This window comes from Palaemon carinicauda, chromosome 18, assembly GCF_036898095.1.
Source record: "Palaemon carinicauda isolate YSFRI2023 chromosome 18, ASM3689809v2, whole genome shotgun sequence".
NCBI lineage: Eukaryota > Metazoa > Arthropoda > Malacostraca > Decapoda > Palaemonidae > Palaemon > Palaemon carinicauda.
This window is the reverse complement of record NC_090742.1, coordinates 87,154,145-87,176,865: the sequence shown is the minus strand read 5'-3', so window position 1 is coordinate 87,176,865 and position 22,721 is coordinate 87,154,145. Positions and strand designations below refer to the sequence as shown.

The 22,721-nt window shown below is 44.8% G+C and overlaps 1 protein-coding gene across 4 annotated transcripts in view; it reads right to left on the bottom strand.

The window, feature by feature from the left end:
* Positions 1 to 1,158: 1,158 nt before the first annotated feature.
* LOC137657926 (LIM domain kinase 1-like) overlaps positions 1,159 to 22,721 on the bottom strand; it is a 431,530-nt gene continuing 409,967 nt past the window's right edge. For 3 of the 4 annotated variants that reach the window (XM_068392621.1, XM_068392622.1, XM_068392619.1), the window contains one exon: positions 1,159 to 3,622. In XM_068392621.1, coding sequence (XP_068248722.1) covers positions 3,207 to 3,622 — 416 coding nt within the window. In that variant the 3' untranslated portion in view covers positions 1,159 to 3,206. The remainder of the gene's footprint in view (positions 3,623 to 22,721) is intronic. The other variant, XM_068392620.1, reaches the window with a different exon arrangement.

Here is a 22,721-nt window from a genome sequence, read left to right as displayed (position 1 = left end):
ATGATGCTAAGAACTATGTATAAGCTGTTTTGACAAAAATGCATTAGTGTTCTTTGATTCAATAATCTAGGACTCTAAGTGCATAAATAGAAGTTTGCATTCTGCCAAGTAACCGAGTTCATTATCAAAGTCACTGATGTCAGAATAACAGATCGTGTCATTATGCAATCTTTTGGGTTAGGACTTTCACTGCCAAGTCTCTAACCGGTAAGCCTACTATACCCCTCACATGAACAAAAATAAGGAATAGGATTTGTAGATCATTTTACATTTACCACTGTAGCAAACACAACAAGAAAAAAGCATTTAGTAGTCTATGTATTTCTTGATCTAGTTGCATGAAATTGAGCACAAAATATGTCATAAAACAACTAAAGTACTTTACTTCAAGGGCTTCTCATCTGGTCCTGTACAGCAGGGGAACCCTACTCTCTACAGACCTCTACGGTCATTTTATGATGTTCATACGGGAACATTTAACATTTCACAATGCGCATTGCTTGGTAACTGTTCATTTCACAATGCGCATTGCTTGGTAACTGTTAGATCGTCACTATCGAAGCACTCGCTGAATAAGAAAGTCTTCAGTTTGCTCATGAAAGCCTTAACATCTTCAATTATTCGGATGTCTCACAGGAGCTTATTGCATAGTCTCGAGCCGCATATTTAAAGGCTCTAGAGCCTACAGTAGACATGTATCTAGGTTCCAATAGTAAAAATTCGCATTCAGGACGATTTGTTGGCTGCACAATTGTACATGTTTTAAACTCAATTCTCACTTTAATCGGCAATCAATGTAGATCAATTAGTATAGGAGTGATACTTTCTCTAGGTGGGACACCTTATCAGTCTTACTCCTCTGTTTATTATGTTTTATAATTTCTCAAGTTGTACTTTTGGTATATTGTACAAACTGTAGTAGATGGAGTTACTATAGTCAATTCTAGCAATTACATAGTTTATTACAAATTTCCCCACAGAATATTCATCCAGGTACTTTTTTATAAAAAGCAACATTTCTTAAATGATAACCAGCAGTTTTTACGACATTATTTATTTGGGTATTGAGAGACAAGTTGCAGTCAAGAAATACGTTTAGGTCACAAACTTTATTAGATATTGGCTCCGAGTCATTATTTATGTTTATTGAATATCACCCAAGCTTCTCAAGCTGTTTCTCTTTCCCACGACCATAAATTCAGTTTTGTTTTCATTTAATTTTAGTTGTTTAATTGTCATTCATTCTCTAACACTATCAAGGATTCAGTTTAGAGTTTCAGTAGTGTTGTCTATATCGCTTATGGAGAAGTAAAATTGTGTATCATCTGCAAATAGTTTGAACTTCACACTATGCCTTTGTAGTATTTTCCAATCTAGTAAACAGATTACAACATAAACATCTGGAATAAATCCTCAAATTTGAGAGACTCATGGCAGAAAAGTCCTGCAAGAGTTCACACTAATAGGCATTTATGGCAGAAAAAAATCTAGTTTTCTTGAAACAGGAAAAACAAATAAACTACTTAAATTTTGACTGCCATGTGACAATCTAATAGCCAATGCAACTCATTTTTAAAATACATCTAATTTCAGTTTGAAAATATACTGCATATTCAGCAATAAACTCTAGCACAGGAAATGTACTACACATAAGAAGAAGTATCTGTAAAGTTATTAAAACATGGGCAACTACACTTAATTTTCGAAAATGGCACTCCTTTAATCACTATATTTGAATTTCTTACCTCAGTTTACTTACTCCTTTCAAATGTACACAAACTACAGGCATGTTTAACCATCCAGTTGACTGAAAACTTAGTACTTGATCATTCTTTCTGGGCATACTATCAAGTAATAGTGGCAAAGAGATTTTTGTAAAACTAAGCCCTTTACTTGTCGACGAACCAAAGTCCTTTAATTACTCAACCACATAAAAGTATACTTGCCTTAAAATATGAACCACAACCATCAAAAGCACTTCCCTAAAATCAAATGTAATGTATTTTACAAACACAATCACTACCTGTTAGGAACCCAAAGTCAACTAAAACAAAATGTCAAAGGAAAAACATTAGGTAGCAAACATAAAACTCTGCACACACAACATACGGTTAGCTATAAGGTAAGTTAACCACTGCTTTAAGAACCTTTTAATTACGACTTTTATCCAAAAGTCCAAAACAATGAGGAGGCATAAGTGGCAGTAAAAGGCACATGATTTCAAGACTAAGGCTAGAGATGACCTTGGATGATGAGTCCCATGCAAGATGCAAGTGATTTTGCATTGCTGGCAAACTTACATCAAGAGGTACTACAAAGAACATCCAAAGACAAAATGCTATTCTCCATCACTTTTCTTTCATTAAGGTGAGCAAACTGACTTAGACGAGCTTGAGCCTGAAAATGAAGCCTAAGCTGAAGATTGCATCTATAAAATAAAATCCCCCCAAAATAATGTGCTTTCACTTTCTCCAGCTATGGACGAGTTTCCTCACTATAAAGAAGTGAGTAATTCAGAAAAAAATATTATAAATACGTAAATAAGTAAATTCTCATCTTGAATAAAAAAAGGTGTAAGTCTAAACTCGAAGTATGAATAATTAACACTAGACTACATGGCACTTTCAATTATAGTAATATGTAATCTATTGATTATCAATCATACATATAAAAGTCTAATACAAATACGTGAAATCATTAACAAACCTATCTACAAAATTCAACACTGACAAATCAGATTGAGTTGATTGAACTCAAAACTATAATGATGAAAACTTCAGCTGTAGGTAACTATATTATATGAGGATGCTTGCAATACTAAGCTGTTTGACTTCTTTTTTATGCATTAAATATTATAAGAATAGTAAGGTCATGGCTTTACAAAATAACATGAGCAGTGATATGAAACAATTAACAATCATTGACAAAATTATGACTAATGAAGTTAGTGAAAGTCAATCCTACACAAAATAAAAAAATGGGTGGCCTTACCATAATTATCTATTTTTTCTCTGAATTTCACTATATCATATTCTATAAAGATTCTAACATCACTATTGAAGGAATGCTGTAAGTTAAATTTGTACCAACATTATAGTTATTAATACTTTAAAAACAATCTAACTTGGGTATTATTATACCTACAATAATACCAATAAAGTAATTTTCAACAGTACATATACTTACATATAATACAGTACAGACTATCATAGTTGCGTACATTCCATGAACTCAAGAGAGCTGCTCGCTTGAGACTTGGATAGTTTAGGGGAAGGAATACTTAAAGGAACTGGACATATTTTCTCTTTTGCTTCTATGCTCGAGTTTATCACAGAACGGCTTTCTGCATCAACTTTTGTCCCTTCCATGGACCAACTAGGGGCATGGGGAGTTCTTTCTGAATTCAGGCTTTCTCCAAGATCGAAACTAGTTTCCTTTACTGCTGTCTCAAGAGAATCAAACCAATCATCAGTGTATGCCTGTGATACGGACGAGTTCCTGCTATGGCTTCCACCGGTGTGGTACGTCCCCTCACTAATAGTTCGTAAAAGTGGCGGTGGATGTTTGTGATCAGATGATATATCTTCAGGTGTCGAAACTTCGGAAGAACTTGGGCTACGTCCTGAAAAACAGAATTTTGATGAAAAAATTTATTATATCAATGCCTGAGAGTCGGTGCTAATATTTTCTAAATAGCTGTTTACATTAAAAACCTGCAAATGTTTTCTCTGTTCCCAATATCCTCTTTCACCTGATCTACTTCGGGGGAAAAGATCATATGTCTAAGCCAACCTGTGGTCCTGAAATAAGCATACCCAGTGATCCTAGAAATCCTAAGAGAGATTAATAGCTCCTTTAAATGTCTTTCAATTACAAAATGGAGACGAGGGAGGTAAATATACAACTCTCCGGCAAGTATCAAAATAGTGAATGCTATTATAAAAATGCTGATTATTTTGATAATAGGTCTACATACCTGAGTCACAGTGCTGTCTACCACACACCTTGTGATGGAAAGTGATTAAAATATTAACTAATCTCAATAAATCTAAATTATCTCAAACATTCTTATCTATCTCATAATATGAACTCATATAAAATAAAATAGTTGACATGATTTTGGAATGCTTAGATTTTTACTCTTCTTTGTTACACGATTCAAAAAGAAAAAATCCTTCCTCAAACTTTACTAAGATTTTGGACGTCCATCTCGGAGTAAGTCAAATACAATCATCGGATTTTGAGCGAAGCGAAAAATCTATTTTTGGGTGAGATAGCCATGTCGTCCTGATGGAAGGTCCCTTCAGTAGCTTCCTTAGGGTATATATGACTACAGTAGATATTCCCAGAGAATTAAACTAAAGGTTTCACAGAATTCTAACTTCTGGCGTGAGTACCCATAAAGTTTCCCTTTAGGATATTGTATAATAACAGGGGACGTACGCTTGACATGCCACATAGCCATCTGCACTGCACATAGCGTTTACGCTTCGAGGGGGAGGTGTGGCAAGTTATGGGAGGAGCCGTTACTAAGTTCTCCTCCTTCGTTACTGTTACGGTACTCTGTGACGTCATAACCGCCGCCATCTTGGTTGACGTCACCGTTGCGCGCCTTCCTCATTCCTTCCGGCGTTTAGGCCAGCCTCCATGATACAATAAAATTGTGAGGGGCCACTTAGGGCCTAAATAGAGAACAAGGGCGGGTCCATCAGGACGACATGGCTATGTCACCCAAAAATAGATTTTTCGCTTCGCTCAAAATCCGTTTTTTGGGCTCAAGCCATGTCGTCCTGATGGAAGTGTACCAGAGAATTAATGTATCGTGGATTTTTTTTCCCTTTTTGTAGTGCCTTCGACTTCTAGACAATATTCCTTTGGTCTGATGACCAATGAGACCTGTGACATTTCCGTTACATGTCACTACAGATAAGCATATACCATGTTACCGCTTCCTGCTCCCCCGGCAGGGAAGTCCTATTTGGCCGTAAGGAACATCTTGAAGTTACTTGATAAAGGAACTCACCTAGCATCGGAGATACCTGCCGGTCCCAGGGTCAGATAGAAGAAGGTAAGTACAATGTGTTGGAACAAATTACCTTGGTCTAGATGAGTTTGTATCAATAAGGAACAATATTATAACATTGTTCATACCATTATTAAAAAAATGAGGTAAATAAAATTCTCTAACAGTTTTTTATTTCCAATGTGAGGACGAAATAAGACGCACAGGTAAACAAATTCTATTTTATTTAGTTAAATAAGAATTAGCATACAATAAGCAATAAAATGTAATGGAATGCAATCAGTAACATAGACTTGAGACATCAATAGAAATGGGTGTGGAATCTGAAAAGGAAAACTTGCCATTACACACATTAGTTCCAGAGGAACTATAAAGTCTTTCTAGAAAGTCTTATGTACACTTCATGTTAAAAACATGTGGCACACGTGTTTTTGTCTATGTGACTTCACCTTTGTATAAGAACAGTCCGTAGTGTCACAAGGTGGCACTAAAATCACTATGTTTCGCGCTAGGGTCAACACAGGCACCCTTGGAGTTGGAGTCCCGAATAGCTCACTGTTCTACGCAGCACTAAGCAGCAGGTTTTAGCACACTACCTGCAGCTACCACATACCTTTTGAGCTCGTGCACCTGCTTCGCGTAGTGTTTGAAAATTACTCTTGAGGACTTCCAGCCTGTGAAAGAGAGAAGACTTTCGAAGTCCATCGACTGGAAGAAGTTCAGGGAAGAGGTGACTTTCCTGGGATCATGACCTGCGGGTGTACTGTCAGGATCCGCTCTGCGAATAAAGTAGGTGATCTTCACCCTTAGTTGTTTGAGTGACAAGTCGGACCCTGAAGTTTCCCCTTTAAAGAGCTGTCCTCCGCCAAAGTCTGAAGTTCTTCGAAGATAGACCTTTACTCTCTCCACTGGACATAGAGAGACATCTTCCTTCAGAGGGCAGATTCTCCAGGGGCCCCAACTTTTAGTGGGTAGCTCGTTCTTGGTGAGAAACGTTGGGTCAGGAAAGAGGGTAAGCTCCCCTGTTTCAGCGAACTGTATCTAGCCCTCTTCTCTTGATAATGCCACAATTTCACTGACTCGGGCTCCCGAGGCGAGAGCAAATAGGAAAATCACTTTTTGAGTCAAATCTTTCAGAGGGCAAGACTCATTGTCCAAACTTGAGGCAGAGTGGAGCACCTTGTCAAGAGACCAGGAGATGGGTCTCGGTGGGGGTGCAGGTCTGAGTCTAGCACATGCCTTTGGCAGCTTGTTAAAGATGTCATCGGACAGGTCTATCTGGAAGGCATATAGTAATGGTCTTGTCAAGGCCGATTTGCAGGTGGAAATCGTGTTGGCTGCCAGGCCTTGTCCATGAAGGTGAATGAAGAAGGACAGACAAAAGTCTATAGAGATTTCTGTAGTATTTTTAGCCTTGACAAAGGACACCAACTTCTTCCAAGATGACTCGTATTGCCATCTGGTAGATTTTGTTTTATATTACTCTAAGAAGTCCAAGCATTTCTTCAAGATCCCAAACCTCTTCTTGACGGCTAGGGAGAGAAAATCATGAGATGAAGGTCTCGGGTTTTTCTTGATGAAGCGAAGACAGTCGACTTCTGAACTTGCTGGGAGAGAACTGGGTCCAGCAGGGGAATTAGCTTGGGATGTAACTCCAGGATTAATGGGAACCAGTTGCTCCGGGGCCACTTGGGTGCCACTAGGGCTGCTATTCCTTGGAAGGTTCTCAGCTTGATGAGGACTTTCAGCAGAAGGCTGGGTGGAGGGAACAGGTAAATCTTGGTCCATCTGTTCCAATCCAGGGACATGGCGTCCACCGCTTCCGCTCGGGGGACCTCGTATGGGGCCACGTAACGAGGAAGTTGTTTGTTGTCACTCATTGCGAAGAGGTCGATCTGCAGTTCCGGGACTTGTAGGGAGATGAAGGAGAATGAGTCTGCGTCTAGAGACCATTTTGACTATATCGGGGTTGTCCTGGATAGAGCATCCGTCGTCACGTTACGGAATCCTTGCAGGTGAACTGCTGAGAGGTGCCATCTCTTCTTGTTCGCCAAGCAGAAGATAGGTAGCAACACTTGGTTGAGTTGGGGCGATCTTGAGCCCTGACGGTTGAGACATCTGACCACGACGTCGCTGTCCAGAGTCAGACGGATGTGGACTGAGGGACGTGGAGACAGCCTCTTCAGAGTAAGAAGAACCGCCATGGCCTCCAAGATTTTGATGTGAAACGTCTTGAATAGGGGAGACCATGTTCCTTGAACTTGCCGTTGATGGGAGTGACCCGCCCATCCTTCTAGCGATGCATTTGTGTGGATAAGGACCGATGGAGGCGGTAGTTGAAGAGGTACTGATCTTTTCAGATTCTTTGCCTCTGACCATGGCTTTAAGAGTGAACGAAGCCTGGTTGGCAGAGGTCTCTTGAGATCTCTTCGAGCGATGGATGCGTATCTTCTCCAGACTCCCGATGCTTCCTTTAGCTGTGCTCGTAGCACTGGGTCTGTCACTGAAGCGAACTGGAGGGAGCCGAGCACCCGTTCTTGTTGTCGTCTTGAAATCCATTTAGAATTTAGGAATCTCTTGACAGATCCCGCCATTTCCTTCCTTTTCTTCAGAGGGATGGAAAGATGTTGTGACTGAAGGTTCCAATGGATTCCTAGCCATTGGAACTTCTGAGCTGGAGAAAGTTGAGACTTTTTGGTGTTGGTTCCAATGGATTCCTAGCCATTGGAACTTCTGAGCTGGAGAAAGCCGAGACTTTTTGGTGCTGGTTCCAATGGATTCCTAGCCATTGGAACTTCTGAGCTGGAGAAAGCAGAGTCTTTTCGGTGTTGATCTTGAAACCCAGATGTTCCAGGATTTGGGTCACCTTTCTGGAAACTTGCAAGCATTCTTCTGAAGATGCCGCCCACACCAGCCAATCGTCTAGGTACGCCATCACCTGGACGCCTTGTAAGCGTAGCTGTTGGACGATCGTTTCTGCGAGCTTTGTGAAGATCCTTGGGGCTATGTTGAGTCCGAAGGGCATGGCTCTGAAGGCGTACTGCCTTCTTTGAAGCCTGAATCCTAGGTAGGAGGAGGCCTGGCGATTCATTGGAATGTGCCAGTAGGCGTCAGCCAAGTCTATTAAGACTGTGTATGCCTTTTGAGGCAGCAGGGCTCTTATGTGCTGAAGAGTCAGCATTTTGAACTTCTTGTTCACTATGAACTTGTTGAGAGGGGACAAGTCCAGAATGACTCTGAGTTTGTCGGAGTCCTTCTTGGGAACACAGAATAGTCTTCATTGGAACCTGGTGGACCTTACCCTCTTGATCACCTTCTTGTTCAAGAGTTCTGGGACGTATTCTTCCAGGACGGTGGTGGACTGTTGGAAGAATTGGTGGAAGGTTGGAGGTGGTGTTACCCAGCTCCACCCTAGTCCATTTTTGATGATGCTGTGAGCCCAAGGATCAAAGGTCCAACGATCCTGGAAGAGGCGGAGTCTTCTTCCCACCGGAAGCATCTCATTGCTTCTGGTTTCCCGAGGGTTTACAACCTCGGCCGCCTGCTCCCCTTCCTCCTCTCCCTCTAGATGGACGTCGAGAGGAGTCTTTGCCGGCGCCTCTACCTTTGGGACGAAAGGTAGTTGACTGCCTTTCGTAGGCTGGCATGAAGACTGGTGACTGAGCCACCACTGGCTGGGGGACCCGCTGAAAGGTCTGTTGGGGCTAAGCCACCAACTGGGGAGCAGCGGATGTCGGAAACTGGCGCTTAGCCTGCCGCTCCTGGGGTCTGGACTTGTTCGTTTTCTTCTTAGGTTGGGGGCCCTCATACTGAGAAGATTTCCTCTTCCTCGACATGCCCCACTTCTGGAGAAGGTTCCGGTTCTCCGTGGCGGCTCTGTCGACGATCTCTTTCACGAGGTCGTTGGGGAAGAGATCTTTCCCCCAAATGTTGGAGGAAATCAGTTTCTGGGGTTCGTGTTTAACGGTGGCATCCGTGAACACGAATTCTCTACAGGCTCTCCGGGCCCTGATGAAGCTATAAAAGTCCTTCGTCAGGGTGGCGAGATGGGTCTTAGCCAAGACCGTGTAGAAGCCTGGGGTCCGTGTGTCCCCAGCCATCGTCTCCATTTGGACTTAAAGGGGGAGGGAGGCAGCCAGCCTCTCTTTCGTGTTCAGCTCCCGATGCAGAAGGTATTCGGAGAGCTGGGGGAGGTTCTCGTTGAACTGCCGTCCAGCGATGTCAGCCTCCAACTCTCCCACAGAGAAAGTTAACTGGATGTCTTTCCAGTTCTTGTCGTCAGGAGGGAGGGCAAGGGAGAGGGGCCTACATTTCTCCAATGTAGAGCAGGGTTTTCCTTCCTCCACCGCCTTCAACACTGCCAACAGGGATTTCTCAGCGAAGGGGAAGTTGGTGTAGCCCTTACTCTTCAGGCAGCCGGCCAGAAGAGATTGAGCCTTTGCGTGGTCGAAGACGATGACCTCCTTAGGCTCGGTTTCCTCCATGGAAACTGGCTCGGACTTGAGACGGATGTAACAGTCCGGATAAGCTTCAAAGCTAGGCAAAAACTCTACCACTTCAAGGGGAATGGCGCCTAACTTATCGTTGACGAAGATACGTCCACTCGCGATCGGCATGTGTTCTGCATGCCTCCATGGGTTGGTCACTGAGAAAGGGGGAAAGATCCTTAACGGTGATCTTCCTCGGGGTCTGTTTTGACAGACGTAGGATCTCCCTCTTGAAGTCTTCGTCCCTCTGGCAGAGCCTTTCGTCCAGGAGTGCCACCAAGGCTTGGAGGTTATCCTGGGTGTTCACTCTCACAGGCGTAGGAATGGAAGAGGTAGAGGGGACGGGTTCCGAAATAGCAACGGAAGTAACAGAGGGGGCATGGGCGCCATCACCCTCGGAGTCAGGAGCCGCCGTATGCTCCTCCTCTTCTCGACCTTCGGCCATTAGGGTCCTTTCGGTGGTGTCTGACACTTCCGACATCCGTTCCACCTCCTCAAGATGGAAGTCTTGAAGTGCATCCGATACGTCCGGTTCGACCGTCAGCTGGACGCAGGGGATCTCTGGCTTGGGGATAACAGCATCCGCAGATGCCTTGGGAAAGAGCAGAGCTCTCATCTTCTCACTAGGGAGATAGGGCCCCGTGGCGTTCTTCTGGAAACCACGCACCCATTTGCGTAGTTTCTCCTGAGCGATGTCCCTGGCCTCTGCAGATGGGGGGTTCTTGAACGCCTCATGGAGCAGGTCTTTGCAGACAGTGCAAACCTGCGGGTCCCAATACCGAAGAGTCCCTTGGGAAACGGAACAACTGGCGTGGGTTCGGCATGCCAGGTGGCCATAAAAGTCTGGGCGCCGAACGCTGCAGAAGGCGCTCTCACACCGGATGTACTCCTCCTGTATAGAAGAAAGGGGTACATGAGTCTACAGAAGTCTATATCATTGACTAAGAGTAATCTTGGATTAGTCTTAAAGTAATATTACTTACAATATAAGATTCCTTTCCACGTGTAAGCTTAGGATAGGTAAGCTGGAAATGAAGCAGAAAAGACACATACTTGTGCATCCCGCCCAGCCAATTGCCGTGACCTCACACCATAACTAATTCTAGGGGCTCCTTAAGAGTGCCCTAAGAGGGGGAAGGAATATCCACCAGGGATAAAGCACAGCTTAGACTTTCTCTGGGGTATTAGTAATGGTGAGAGGGGGAGCTGAGTTCATTCAGCATAGAGAGAAAGGGGGGGGGGGGGGGAAAGATTCTCCCGGATTCAGGTAGGTCCCGGCAAGGGACTGCGCATGGACGCACAGAGTATGCTAGAAGAATTTACTGCATAACTATACACCATTGTTTTCTGACTAGGGTATGTACTATACGATAGATGTACTGGCTATCGTATATAGCTATACAATAGACACTGCCGGCGCTGAGCCGGCAGGGTAGAGGTGACAGTCCACTGAAGTAGAATGATTAGGTGGCGCCGGCAGCGTGACGGCGTGCCGGAAGCACGCCGGGCGCAGGCAAATCTCCGTTGAGGGGGAACCCCTCCCAGCCATCAGTCTATGTGGCAGAGAGAGGGCGAAACCTCAAGATGATGGCAGATCGCCGGCAAGTCGGCGGCCCCCGGCAGTCGGCAAGCAACTGGCTTAGGTATTCCAACCCTGACGTCAAACAATGAGACAGAGAGGATACCGGGTATATATGACTACAGTATATATTTCCAGAGAATTAAACTAAAGGTTTCACAGAATTCTAACTTCTAGCGCGAGTACCCATGAGGTTTCCCTTTAGGGTATCGTATAATAACGGGACGTTTGCTTGACACGCCACATAGCTATCTGCACCCCACATAGCGTTTACGCTTCAAGGGGGAGTGTGGCAAGTATGGGAGGAGCCGTTGCTGAGCTCTCCTCCTGCGTTACTGTTACGTTACCTAGCGATGTAAACAAACGGCCGCCATAGCTGGCCGCCATCTTGACTGACGTCACATCCGCGCGTCTATCCTCATTCCTTCTTACGTGGCGTCTCTAACTAGGTGTTTTTCCCAGTGCTCGCTAAGTAATTTCATCATGTCGCAATCTTCAGCCTCGCCTTCTTCTGGAAAGTTGAGTACCATATTCCTGTATTGTATAAATAAGCTCCAGCCGTAAAGTAACGACTTTTCATCTTTAAATCCGGTGTTTTGTGGCGGAGCTGTGCCCCGACCGGAGGCGTCATGTTGCGACGGTGCTGTTCGCCTCGCATGCTCTATTTAGTTAGCCAGAACAGCCCTTCCCGGTCTTATAACTAATTTTCAACATTAGTTATTTAGTCTTCATTGCTAGGAATTAGTTATATTATGCCGATAGTATTCTTTTTTGGCGAACACAGTTAGCCGAACCCTATGTTAGATTGCTAGCCTAGCCCCTAAGCTCCATAGCCTAAGTGTTCATGTTTACTTCTTGCGGTGAGAGTGGGGCTGAGACAGGGATGTGTGATGTCACCGTGGTTGTTTAACTAGTATGTTGATGGAGTGGTGAGAGAGGTGAATGCTCGAGTGCTTGGACGAGGATTAAAACTGGTAGACAAGAATGACCATGAATGGGAGGTAAATCAGTTGTTGTTTGCGGATGATACTGTACTGGTTGCAGACACAGAAGAGAAGCTTGGCCGTTTAGTGACAAAATTTGGAAGTGTGTGTGAGAGAAGGAAGTTGAGAGTTAATGTGGGTAAGAGTAAGGTTATGAGATGTACGAGAAGGGAGGGTGGTGCAAGGTTGAATGTCATGTTGAATGGAGAGTTACTTGAGGAAGTGGATCAGTTTAAGTACTTGGGGTCTGTTGTTGCAGCAAATGGTGGAGTGGAAGCAGATGTACGTCAGAGAGTGAATGAAGGTTGCAAAGTGTTGGGGGCAGTTAAGGGAGTAGTAAAAAATAGAGGGTTGGACATGAATGTAAAAACAGTTCTATATGAGAAAGTGATGGTACCAACTGTGATGTATGGATCGGAGTTGTGGGGAATGAAAGTGACGGAGAGACAGAAATTGAATGAGTTTGAGATGAAGTGTCTAAGGAGTATGGCTGGTGTATCTCGAGTAGATAGGGTTAGGAACGAAGTGGTGAGAGTGAGAACGAGTGTAAGAAATGAGTTAGCAGCTAGAGTGGATATGAATGTGTTGAGGTGGTTTGGCCATGTTGAGAGAATGGAAAATGGCTGTCTGCTAAAGAAGGTGATGAATGCAAGAGTTGATGGGAGAAGTACAAGAGGAAGGCCAAGGTTTGGGTGGATGGATGGAGTGAAGAAAGCTCTGGGTGATAGGAGGATAGATGTGAGAGAGGCAAGAGAGCATGCTAGAAATAGGAATGAATGGCGAGCGATTGTGACGCAGTTCCAGTAGGCCCTGCTGCTGCCTCCGATGCCTTAGATGACCGCGGAGGTAGCAGCAGTAGGGGATTCAGCATTATGAAGCTTCATCTGTGGTGGATAATGTGGGAGGGTGGGCTGTGGCACCCTAGCAGTACCAGCTGAACTCGGTTGAGTCCCTTGTTAGGCTGGAGGAACGTAGAGAGTAGAGGTCCCCTTTTTTGTTTTGTTTCATTTGTTGATGTCGGCTACCCCCCAAAATTGGGGGAAGTGCCTTGATATATGTATGTATGTACAGTATGATATAATAAGTGTTCCTAGTGTTATATTACGAAATGAAGATATAGGCATTTATACATACAAGATTCAGTGATTGCACATATGTTTTTTCGCCTTCTAGGAAGCATTCAAGGAGTTTCGGTGATCTTGGTAGTCGAATCCCTTGCCCCTTACCTAACGCTAGGGCTCTTGTATACTTCCTCACCTCCCTAGTTACCTTATCTAAGGTAATCTCCTCCCTCTGAGGTAGCCTATGCTGCATCCTAGCCTAACCTACCCGAATGTATTCGAGTAGGTTAGGCTAGGATTTTTTCTTTCCCTTCTCCTTGCCATAGTACATGCGCTTTGAGTTTGGGACAGAACCTCAGAGTACCAGTCGTTTGCCCCCAGCTCTCCTTTAGGAGAATGTACTCTCCTTCTGGTCCCTGCTGGAGGGCGAAGGTGGTGGGGCTCTGCCCTTCCCCCCAGTCCATACTTGGTTGGGTTACGACCCTTCCTCCCTGTGGCCTAGCGACTTGTCCTACCCCTGTCTTTACTGATCTAGGAGACTAGCTCACCTAGCCTAGGTTAGGCAGTCCAAGGAGATTCTGCTTCTTTATAGTTTAGGACAGGACATTGGTGCTGTACTTACTCTGTGCTAACCTACCCTAGACTGAAGAATGGACTCTTCCTACCTAGACAGGCTAGCCCTGAACAGAATCCACACCCCTGGGAGTGTTGGTGGGAGCTACGCTTCCCCCCTACACCCCCTCTCAGGACCCTTTCCCCTTCCCCTCTATCCCTTTTGTGTTGGCTAGCCATCACACCCCTGTCCGCCATCCTACAACTCCACCGCGTGCCGGCGGGTTGTGGGTTCGGCCCGGTCCTTTCGCATATAGTCGAACTATGGAATAGCATACGACGGTCGGTCTGCCGGCGGAGGACCTCCCTTCTTGAGTGTTCTTCGGTCCTACCTTGGGCCGCCACTGGCAACAATAGCCGACTGCCGGCTCTCTGCCGCTGGATGGAAGGTCGCACCGTCTCCCTTCCATTTGAACACTTCTTCCGGAGGAAGAAGGGGATGGGTACTGAGTATTAACCTTCCCTCTCTCTCCTCTTGTCCTATCCCTCTCTCTCTCAGTGCCGGTCCACTGCCACCTCCACTCTGCCAGCGCCAGCCGTCAGTGTCTTCGGTATCCTACCTGTCTCATTGAATGATGTCAGTGTCGGTATGCCGTTGCCGGTCACCTACCGGCTGCCTTTGGCCGCCAGCTTGCCGGCGATCTGCCATCACCTTAAGGTGTCACCCTCTCTCTCTGCCACATAGACTGATGGCTTGGAAGGGTCTCACCTTGATGGGAACTTGCTGGCGCCAGACGAGCTTCCGGCATGCCACCAAGCTGCCGGCGCCACCAATCTTGGCTTTACAGTGGACAGTCACTCCTTCCTGCCGGCCCGGTGCCGGTAGCGATTATTGTGCAGCTATGGATAATAGCTAGTACACCTATGGTAAATTTATACCCTAGTCTGAAAACTATTGTGTATAGTTGTACAGTAAAATATTTCCAGCATATTCTGCGCATCCATGCGCAGTCTCTTGCCGGGACCTAATCTGATAAGGGGGCTTAGCTTATCCTTCCCTTTCTTATACACCGATTGAATTCAGCTTCCCCCTCTCACCGTACCTAATTCCCCAGAGGAAGCCTAAGCTTGGCTCATCCAGCACGGATGTTTTTCCTCCTCCCAGGGCCCATGACGGCCTCTCGAATTAGTTACAGTGTGGGGTCACGGCAATTGACTGGGCGGGATGCACAAGTATGTGTCTTTCCTACCTCCTTTCTAGCTTACCTATCCTAAGCTTATACATAAAAGGAATCTTATATTATAAGTTTAATAACTTTATTCTAATCTAAGATTACTGTAAGTCATAATTGTATCGACTTCCAAATACTCATTTTCTCTTTCTTTTACAGGAGGAGTATGTGAAGTGTGACAGCGCCTACTGCAGCGTTCATCGCCCTAACTTCTACGGCCACCTGGCGTGCCGAACCCATGCCGGCTGTTCGATCTCGAAGGGAAATCTTCGTTATAGGGATCCGTAGGTCTGCACTGTATGCAAGAACCTGCTCGATGAGGCGTTCGATAACCCCCCGTCAGCGGAGGCCAGGGACATCGCCCGAGCGAAACTTCGCAAGTGGGTGCGCGGTTTCCAAAAGAACGCCACGGGACCCTATCTCCCAAACGAGAAGATGAGAGCCTTGCTCTTTCCTAAGGCATCTGCGGATGCCGTTATTCCCAAGGATGAGATCCGCTGTGTCCAACTGACGGTCGAACCGGATGTTTCGGACGCTCTCCAAGGCTGTCATATCGACGAAGGATGTCAGATGTGTCCGAAGACACTGAAAGGACCCTGATGGCTGAGGGTCAAGAAGATGATGATGATCAAGTGGAGACTCCTGATTCCAAGGGCGAGATAGCCCACGCACCCTCCGTGGCTTCCGTCGTGGTTTCGGAACCAGTCCCCTCTACATCTGCCACTCCAGTACCTGCAGTGGTAGGCCTCCAGGGTACCCTCCAAGCCTTGGTGGCATTCCTGGAAGAGAAGTTCCGCCAGGGGTATGCGGACCTTAAGAGGGAAATACTGAGTATGAAAAAACAGACGCCGAAGAAGATAAGCGTCAAGGATCTTCCCTCCTACTCAGTGACCAGTCCCTGGAGGCATGCCAAACACATGCCCATCATGACCGGACGCATCTTTATCAATGACAAACTAGGCGTCATTCCCCTCAAAGAGATGGAGTTCTATCCTAGTTTTGACGCCTACCCGTTCTGTTACGTCCGTCTTAAATCCGAACCAGTCTCCAAGGAGGAGACCGAACCTAAGGAGGTCATAGTGTTTGACCGTTCCAAGGCTCAAGCTCTTCTGGCTGACTACCTCAAGAGCAGGGGCTACACCAATTCCAAGGTGCCGGCGATGAGCAAGAAACACCCGTCCTTTCTTGCTCCTCCCACCATGGTCTTTCCTTTTGCCGAAAAGGCCTTACATTCAGTGTTGAAGGCGGTGGAGGAAGGAAAACCCTGCCCTACATTGGAGGAATGTAGGCCTCTCTCCCTCGCCCTACCTCCCGATGATAAAAGCTGGAAAGACATCGTTAACTTTCACGGTTGGAAAGCTGGAGGCTGACGTCGCTGGACGTCAGTTTAACGAGAACCTCCCCAAGCTCACCGAGTACCTTTTGCGTCGGGAGCAAGACACAAAAGAGAGGCTGGCTGCCTCTGTCTCTCCAAGAACAGCTTGAGACAATGACCGGGGACATTTGGGTCCTAGGCTTCTACATGGTTCTTGCAAAGACCCACCTTGCCACCTTGCTGAAGGACTTGTACAGCTTCATCAAGGCCCGGAAAGCCTGTAGAGAATTCGTGTTTGCGGATGGCACTGTCAAACACGAACCCAGAAACAGATTTCCTTCAACATCTGGGGCAAATATCTCTTTCCTGTGGACCTGGTGAAAGAGATTGTGGACAGAGCCGCCACTGAGAACAGGAACCTTCTCAACAAGTGGGGCATGTCCCGAAAGAGGAAATCTTCTCAGGATGACGTCTCCCAGCCTAAGAAGAAGTCCAACAAGCCCTGACCCCAACAGCGTCAGGCCAAACGCCAGTTTCCGGCACCCGCTACTCCCCAGCTAGTGGCCCAGCCACAGCAGACCTTTCAGTTGGTCTCTCAGCCGGTGGTGGCCCAGTCACCAGTCTTTACCCCAGCCTATGAAAGGCAAGCCACTACCTTTCGCCCCAAAGGTAGAGGCTCCGGAAAAGACTCCTCTCGACGTCCATCCAGAGGGAGAGGAGGAAGGGGAGCAGGCGGCCGAGGTGGTAAACCCTCGGGAAACCAGAAGCAATGAAGTGCTTCCGGTGGGAGGAAGACTCCGCCACTTCCAGGATCGTTGGACCTTCGATCCTTGGGCCCACAGCATCGTCAAGAAGGGACTAGGGTGGAGCTGGATAACACTACCTCCAACCTTCCACCAATTCTTCCAACACTCAACCCCCATCCTGGAAGAATGTTCTAGAACTCTTGAACAAGAAGGTGATCAAGAGGGTAAAGTCCACCAGGTTCCAAGAAAGTCTTCCCAAGAAAGAAACAAACAAACTCAGAGTCATTCTGGACTTGTCCCCTCTCAACAAGTTCATTGCGAACAACAAATTCAAGATGCTGACTCTTCAACATATAAGAGCCCTACTGCCTCACAAGGCTTACACGGTCTCAATAGACCTGGCGGACGCCTACTGGCACATTCCAATGAATCCCCAGGCTTCCTCCTACCTAGGATTCAGGCTTCAACGAAGACAGTATGCCTTCAGGGCCATGCCCTTCGGACTCAACATGGCCCCAAGAATCTTCACGAAGCTCGCAGATGATGATGGCTTACCTAGATGATTGGCTGGTTTGGGCGGCATCGTCAGAAGAATGCTCGTGTTCCTGCAAAAGAGGACCCAGTTCCTGGAACATCTGGGTTTCAAAATCAACACCAAAAAGTCTCGACTGTCTCCAGCTCAGAAGTTTCAATGGCTGGGAATCCATTGGAACCTTCAGTCACACCGTCTTTCCATCCCTCTGAAGAAAAGGAAGGAAATAGTGGGATCTGTCAAGAGACTTCTAAAATCCAAACGGATTTAAAGGCGCCAACAGGAACAAGTACTTGGCTCCCTCCAGTTCACCCCAGTGACAGACCCAGTGCTACGAGCACAGATAAAAGATGCATCGGGAGTTTGGAGAAGAAACACATCCATCGCTCGAAGAGATCTCAAGAGACCTCTGCCAACCAGGCTTCGTTCACTCTTAAAGCCGTGGTCGGAGGCAAAGAACCTGAAAAGATCAGTTCCTCTTCAACCACCACATCCGTCGGTCACCATCCAAACGGATGCCTCGCTAGAAGGATGGGGGGGGGTCACTCCCACCAGCGACAAGTTCAAGGAACGTGGTCTCCCCTATTCATGACGTTTCGCATCAACATCTTAGAGGCCATGGCGGTTCTTCTTACCCTGAAGAAAGTGTCCCCTCGTCCTTTGATCCACATCCGTTTAACTCTGGACAGCGCCGTTGTGGTCAGATGTCTCAACCGTCAGGGCTCACGATCGCCCCAACTCAACCAAGTGCTTTTACCCATCTTAAGCCTAGCGGACAAGAAGAGATGGCACCTCTCAGCAGTTCACCTACGAGGATTCCGCAACGTGACGGCGGACGCTCTATCGATTACAAGCCCCATAGAGTCGGAATGATCCCTAAATGCAAGATCATTCTCCTTCATCTCCCATCAAGTCCCAGAACTGCAGATCGACCTCTTCGCGACGAGCGACAACAACCAACTTCCTCTTTACGTGGCCCCATACGAGGACCCCCGAGCGGAAGCGGTGGACCCCATGTCCCTGGATTTACCTGTTCCCTCCACCCAACCTTCTGCTTAAAGTCCTCATCAAGCTGAGAACCTTCAAGGGAACAGCAGCCCTAGTGGCACCCAAGTGGCCCCAGAGCAACTGGTTCTCTCTAGTCCTGGAGCTACAGCCCAAGCTGATTCCTCTGCCAGACCCAGTTCTCTCCCAGCAGGTTCAGAAGTCGACTGTCTTCGCTTCATCAAGGAAAACCCAAGACCTTCATCTCATGATTTTCTCTCCCTAGCCGTGGAGAAAAGGTTTGGAATCTCGAAGAAATGTTTAGACTTCCTAGAGGAATACAAAAAGTCTACCAGAAGGCAATATGAGTCATCCTGGAAGAAGTGGGTGTCTTTTGTCAAGGCAAAAAACCCTACGGAAATCTCCATAGATTTTTGTCTGTCCTTCATTCACCTTCATGGACAAGGCTTAGCAGCCAATACGATTTCCACTTGTAAATCGGCCTTGACAAGACCATTACTTTATGCCTCCCAGATAGACCTGTCTAACGAAATCTTTAACAAACTTCCAAAGGCATGTGCTAGACTACGTCCTGCACCTCCACCGAGACCCATATCATGGTCTCTTGATATGGTGCTCCATTTTGCCTCTAGCCAGGACAATGAATCTTGCCATCAGAAAGACTTGACTCAAAAAGTGATTTTCCTTTTTGCTCTCGCCTCGGGAGCCCGAGTCAGTGAAATAGTGGCTTTATCAAGAGAAGAGGGCCAGATACAGTTCGCCGAAACAGGGAACTTACCCTCTTCTCTGACCCAACGTTTCTCGCTAAAAATGAACTGCCCTCTGAAGGAAGATGTCTCTCTATGCCCAGTGGAGACTCTAAAGGTCTATCTTCGAAGAACTTCAGACTTTGGCGGAGGACAACTCTTTAAAGGAGAAACATCAGGAAGTAATTTGTCACTCAAACAACTAAGGGCGAAGATCACCTACTTTATTCGCAGAGCGGATCCTGACAGTATACCCGCAGGTCATGATCCCAGAAAAATCGCCTCTTCCCTAAATTTCTTCCAAGCAATGGATTTCGAAAGCCTTCGATCTTTCACAGGCTGGAAATCCTCAAGAGTGTTTTTCAAACACTATGCGAAGCAGGTGCATGAACTCAAGAGGTTCGTGGTAGCCGCAGGTAGTGTATTAAAACCTGCTGCTTAGTGCTGCGTAGGACAGTGAGTTATTTCGGGACTCTAAGTCAACGGGTGGCTGTGTTGACCCTAGTGCGATACAGTGATTTTAAGTGCCACCTAGTGTCACGAGAGACTGTTCTACAAGGTGAAGTAACATAGACTTGAACACGTGTGCCACATGTTTATTTGGACATGAAGTGTAATTAAGAATTTAAAAGAACTTATAGTTCCTTTGGAACCAATGTGTGTAATGGCAAGTTCTTCCTCTTCAGATTCCACACACTCGTCTTATGTAGTCTTTAGTCTATGTTTGTTAACCAACAATTTTACTGTTACAGTATTTACCTTATTTCTTATTAACGCGAATATTTTCCTGAATAAAATAGAAATTTCGCTATCATATACGTCTTATTTCGCCCTACTATATGAAATACATTACTGTTAAAGAGTTTTATTGCCCCTATTTTGACCTTTATTATAATTCATGTTATAATATTGCTTATGTCTGATATATACTCACCTAAAGAAAAGCTAAATATTTGTTCCAACACAAGTACTTAACTTTCCTGATCTGTCTGTGAGACCGACAAGATCCTCGTCTACAGGTGAGCTTTCTTCATCAGGTTACTTCAAGACGTTCCTTTCGTCTAAATCGGACTTCCCTGCCAGGGGGGCAGGAAGCCATGTCATAGTTTATGCCATTGGTAGTGACATGTAACGGAGATGTCACGGTCTCTAAGGTCATCAGACCAAAGGAATGTTGTTTAGAAATCGAAGGCACAACTAAAATGGGAAAAATCCACAATACACTAATTCTCTGGTACACTTCCATCAGGACGTCATGGCTTGAGCCCCAAAAACGGATTTTGAGCGAAGCAAAAAATCTATTTTTGAGTGAGATAGCAATGAAGTCCTGATGGACCTGCCCTGATTCTCTATTCTGGCCTGTCAGGCCCCTCCCTTTCTTATTGTATCATGGAGGCTGACAGAGACGCCGGAAGGAATGAGGATAGGCGCGCGGATGTGACGTCAGTCAAGATGGCGGCCGTTTGTTTACATCGCTAGGTACCATAACAGTAATGCAGAAGGAGAGCTTTGCAACGGCTCCTCCCATACTTCCCATACTCCCCCTCGAAGCGTAAACGCTATGTGGGGTGCAGATAGCTATGTGGCGTGTCAAGCATACGTCCCCTGTTATTATACGATACCCTAAAGGGAAACCTCATGGGTACTCGCGCCAGAAGTTAGAATTCTGTGAAACCTTTAGTTTAATTCTCTGGGAATATCTACTGTAGTCATATATACCCTAAGGAAGCTACTGAAGGAACCTTCCATCAGGACGTCATGGCTATCTCACCCAAAAATAGAATTTTCGCTTCGCTCAAAATCCGTTATATAAATATACTGTATATGAATGTATATAAATATATACATATATATAAATATATATCCATATATATATATATATATATATATATATATATATATATATAAATTATATATATATATATATATAATATATATAATGTACAGTATATATATAATATATATAATATATATATATATGTATATATATGTATATATATATGTATGTATATATACATATATATATATATATATATATATATATATATATATATATACATATATATATATATATATATATATATATATATATATATATATATAGTGTGTGTGTGTGTGTAAATGGATAATCATATATTTAACATAACGGATTTTGACATAGGAAAAATCTATTTTTGGGTGAGATAGCCATGTCGTCCTGATGGAAGTTCCTTTCGGCAGCTTCCTACTATATAATATTTCTGCGAGTGATATTACAAGAGAATTACCGTTAGGTATCACGGGGTTCTAACCCCCGGAAACTACAATCCGATGATATCGTGTATAATCAGGGACGTATCCGAAGATACTGTTCTTAATATTTAATTTTTCCTTGTTTCCTTTCCTCACTGGGCTGTCTTCCTCTTTGGGGCCCCTGGGCTTGTAGCATCTTGCTTTACCAACTAGAGTTGTAGCTTAGCAAATAATAATAATAATAATAATAATAATAATAATATCTGCACCCCAATAGACTTTACCCAGTCTAATCCACCAAGGGGAAGGAAAAGTGAGGAGCTGTTACATATCCTCTCACCTAATGGTGCCTTCATATATATATATATATATATATATATATATATATATATATATATATATATATATATATATATATATATATATATATATATATATAAATATATATATATATAAATATATATATATATATATAAATATATATATATATATATATGTATATATATATATAAATATATATATATATATATATACTGTATATATATAATATATCACTCACTCACAAAATCCTGTCCGGAATTCTCCAGGTTGGGTCCTGCATCTGATGTTGCCATTCTCTACAGAGTTTCCTATATAATGCCATCTGTGCCAGCTGCTGAAATGTCTCGCCTCTATTTGCTTTTTTGAAGGTATTCACCCGTGAATCTCTTGGTCGACCTCTCGGTATATTTCCGGCCACTTGTCCATGCAGAACTATCTTTGGCCATCTGTCTTGTTCCATCCTCTGTACATGGCCAAACCTTCTCCTCTGAATATCCTCCACTCTAATCAGAATTGCCTCTCCAACACCAGCCATTTCTCTCACTCTCGTTCGTAATTCTGTCCTCCCATCTTGTACCACAGATTCTTCTCAGACATTTCATTTCAAAGGCTAATAACTTTTTCTCTTCTCTCTTCTTCAGTACTCAGCATTCAGCACTGTATATCATAGTAAGGGATTACTATTGCTCTTAATATTCTAATTTTCAACTTGATATATTTCTATCTTTCCAGATTTTTCTTAGCCTTCCAAAAGCTTTCTGGCCAATTGCGATTCGGTCTTGAATTGCTCTTTCCATCTGCTGTGAAAAATATTCCCAAATATTTAAACTCATTTACTTGTTCCACTTCTCCCTCTGATAGCTGTATTTCTAAGGCCTCCCTCTGGTGTCCAATTTTCATACATTTG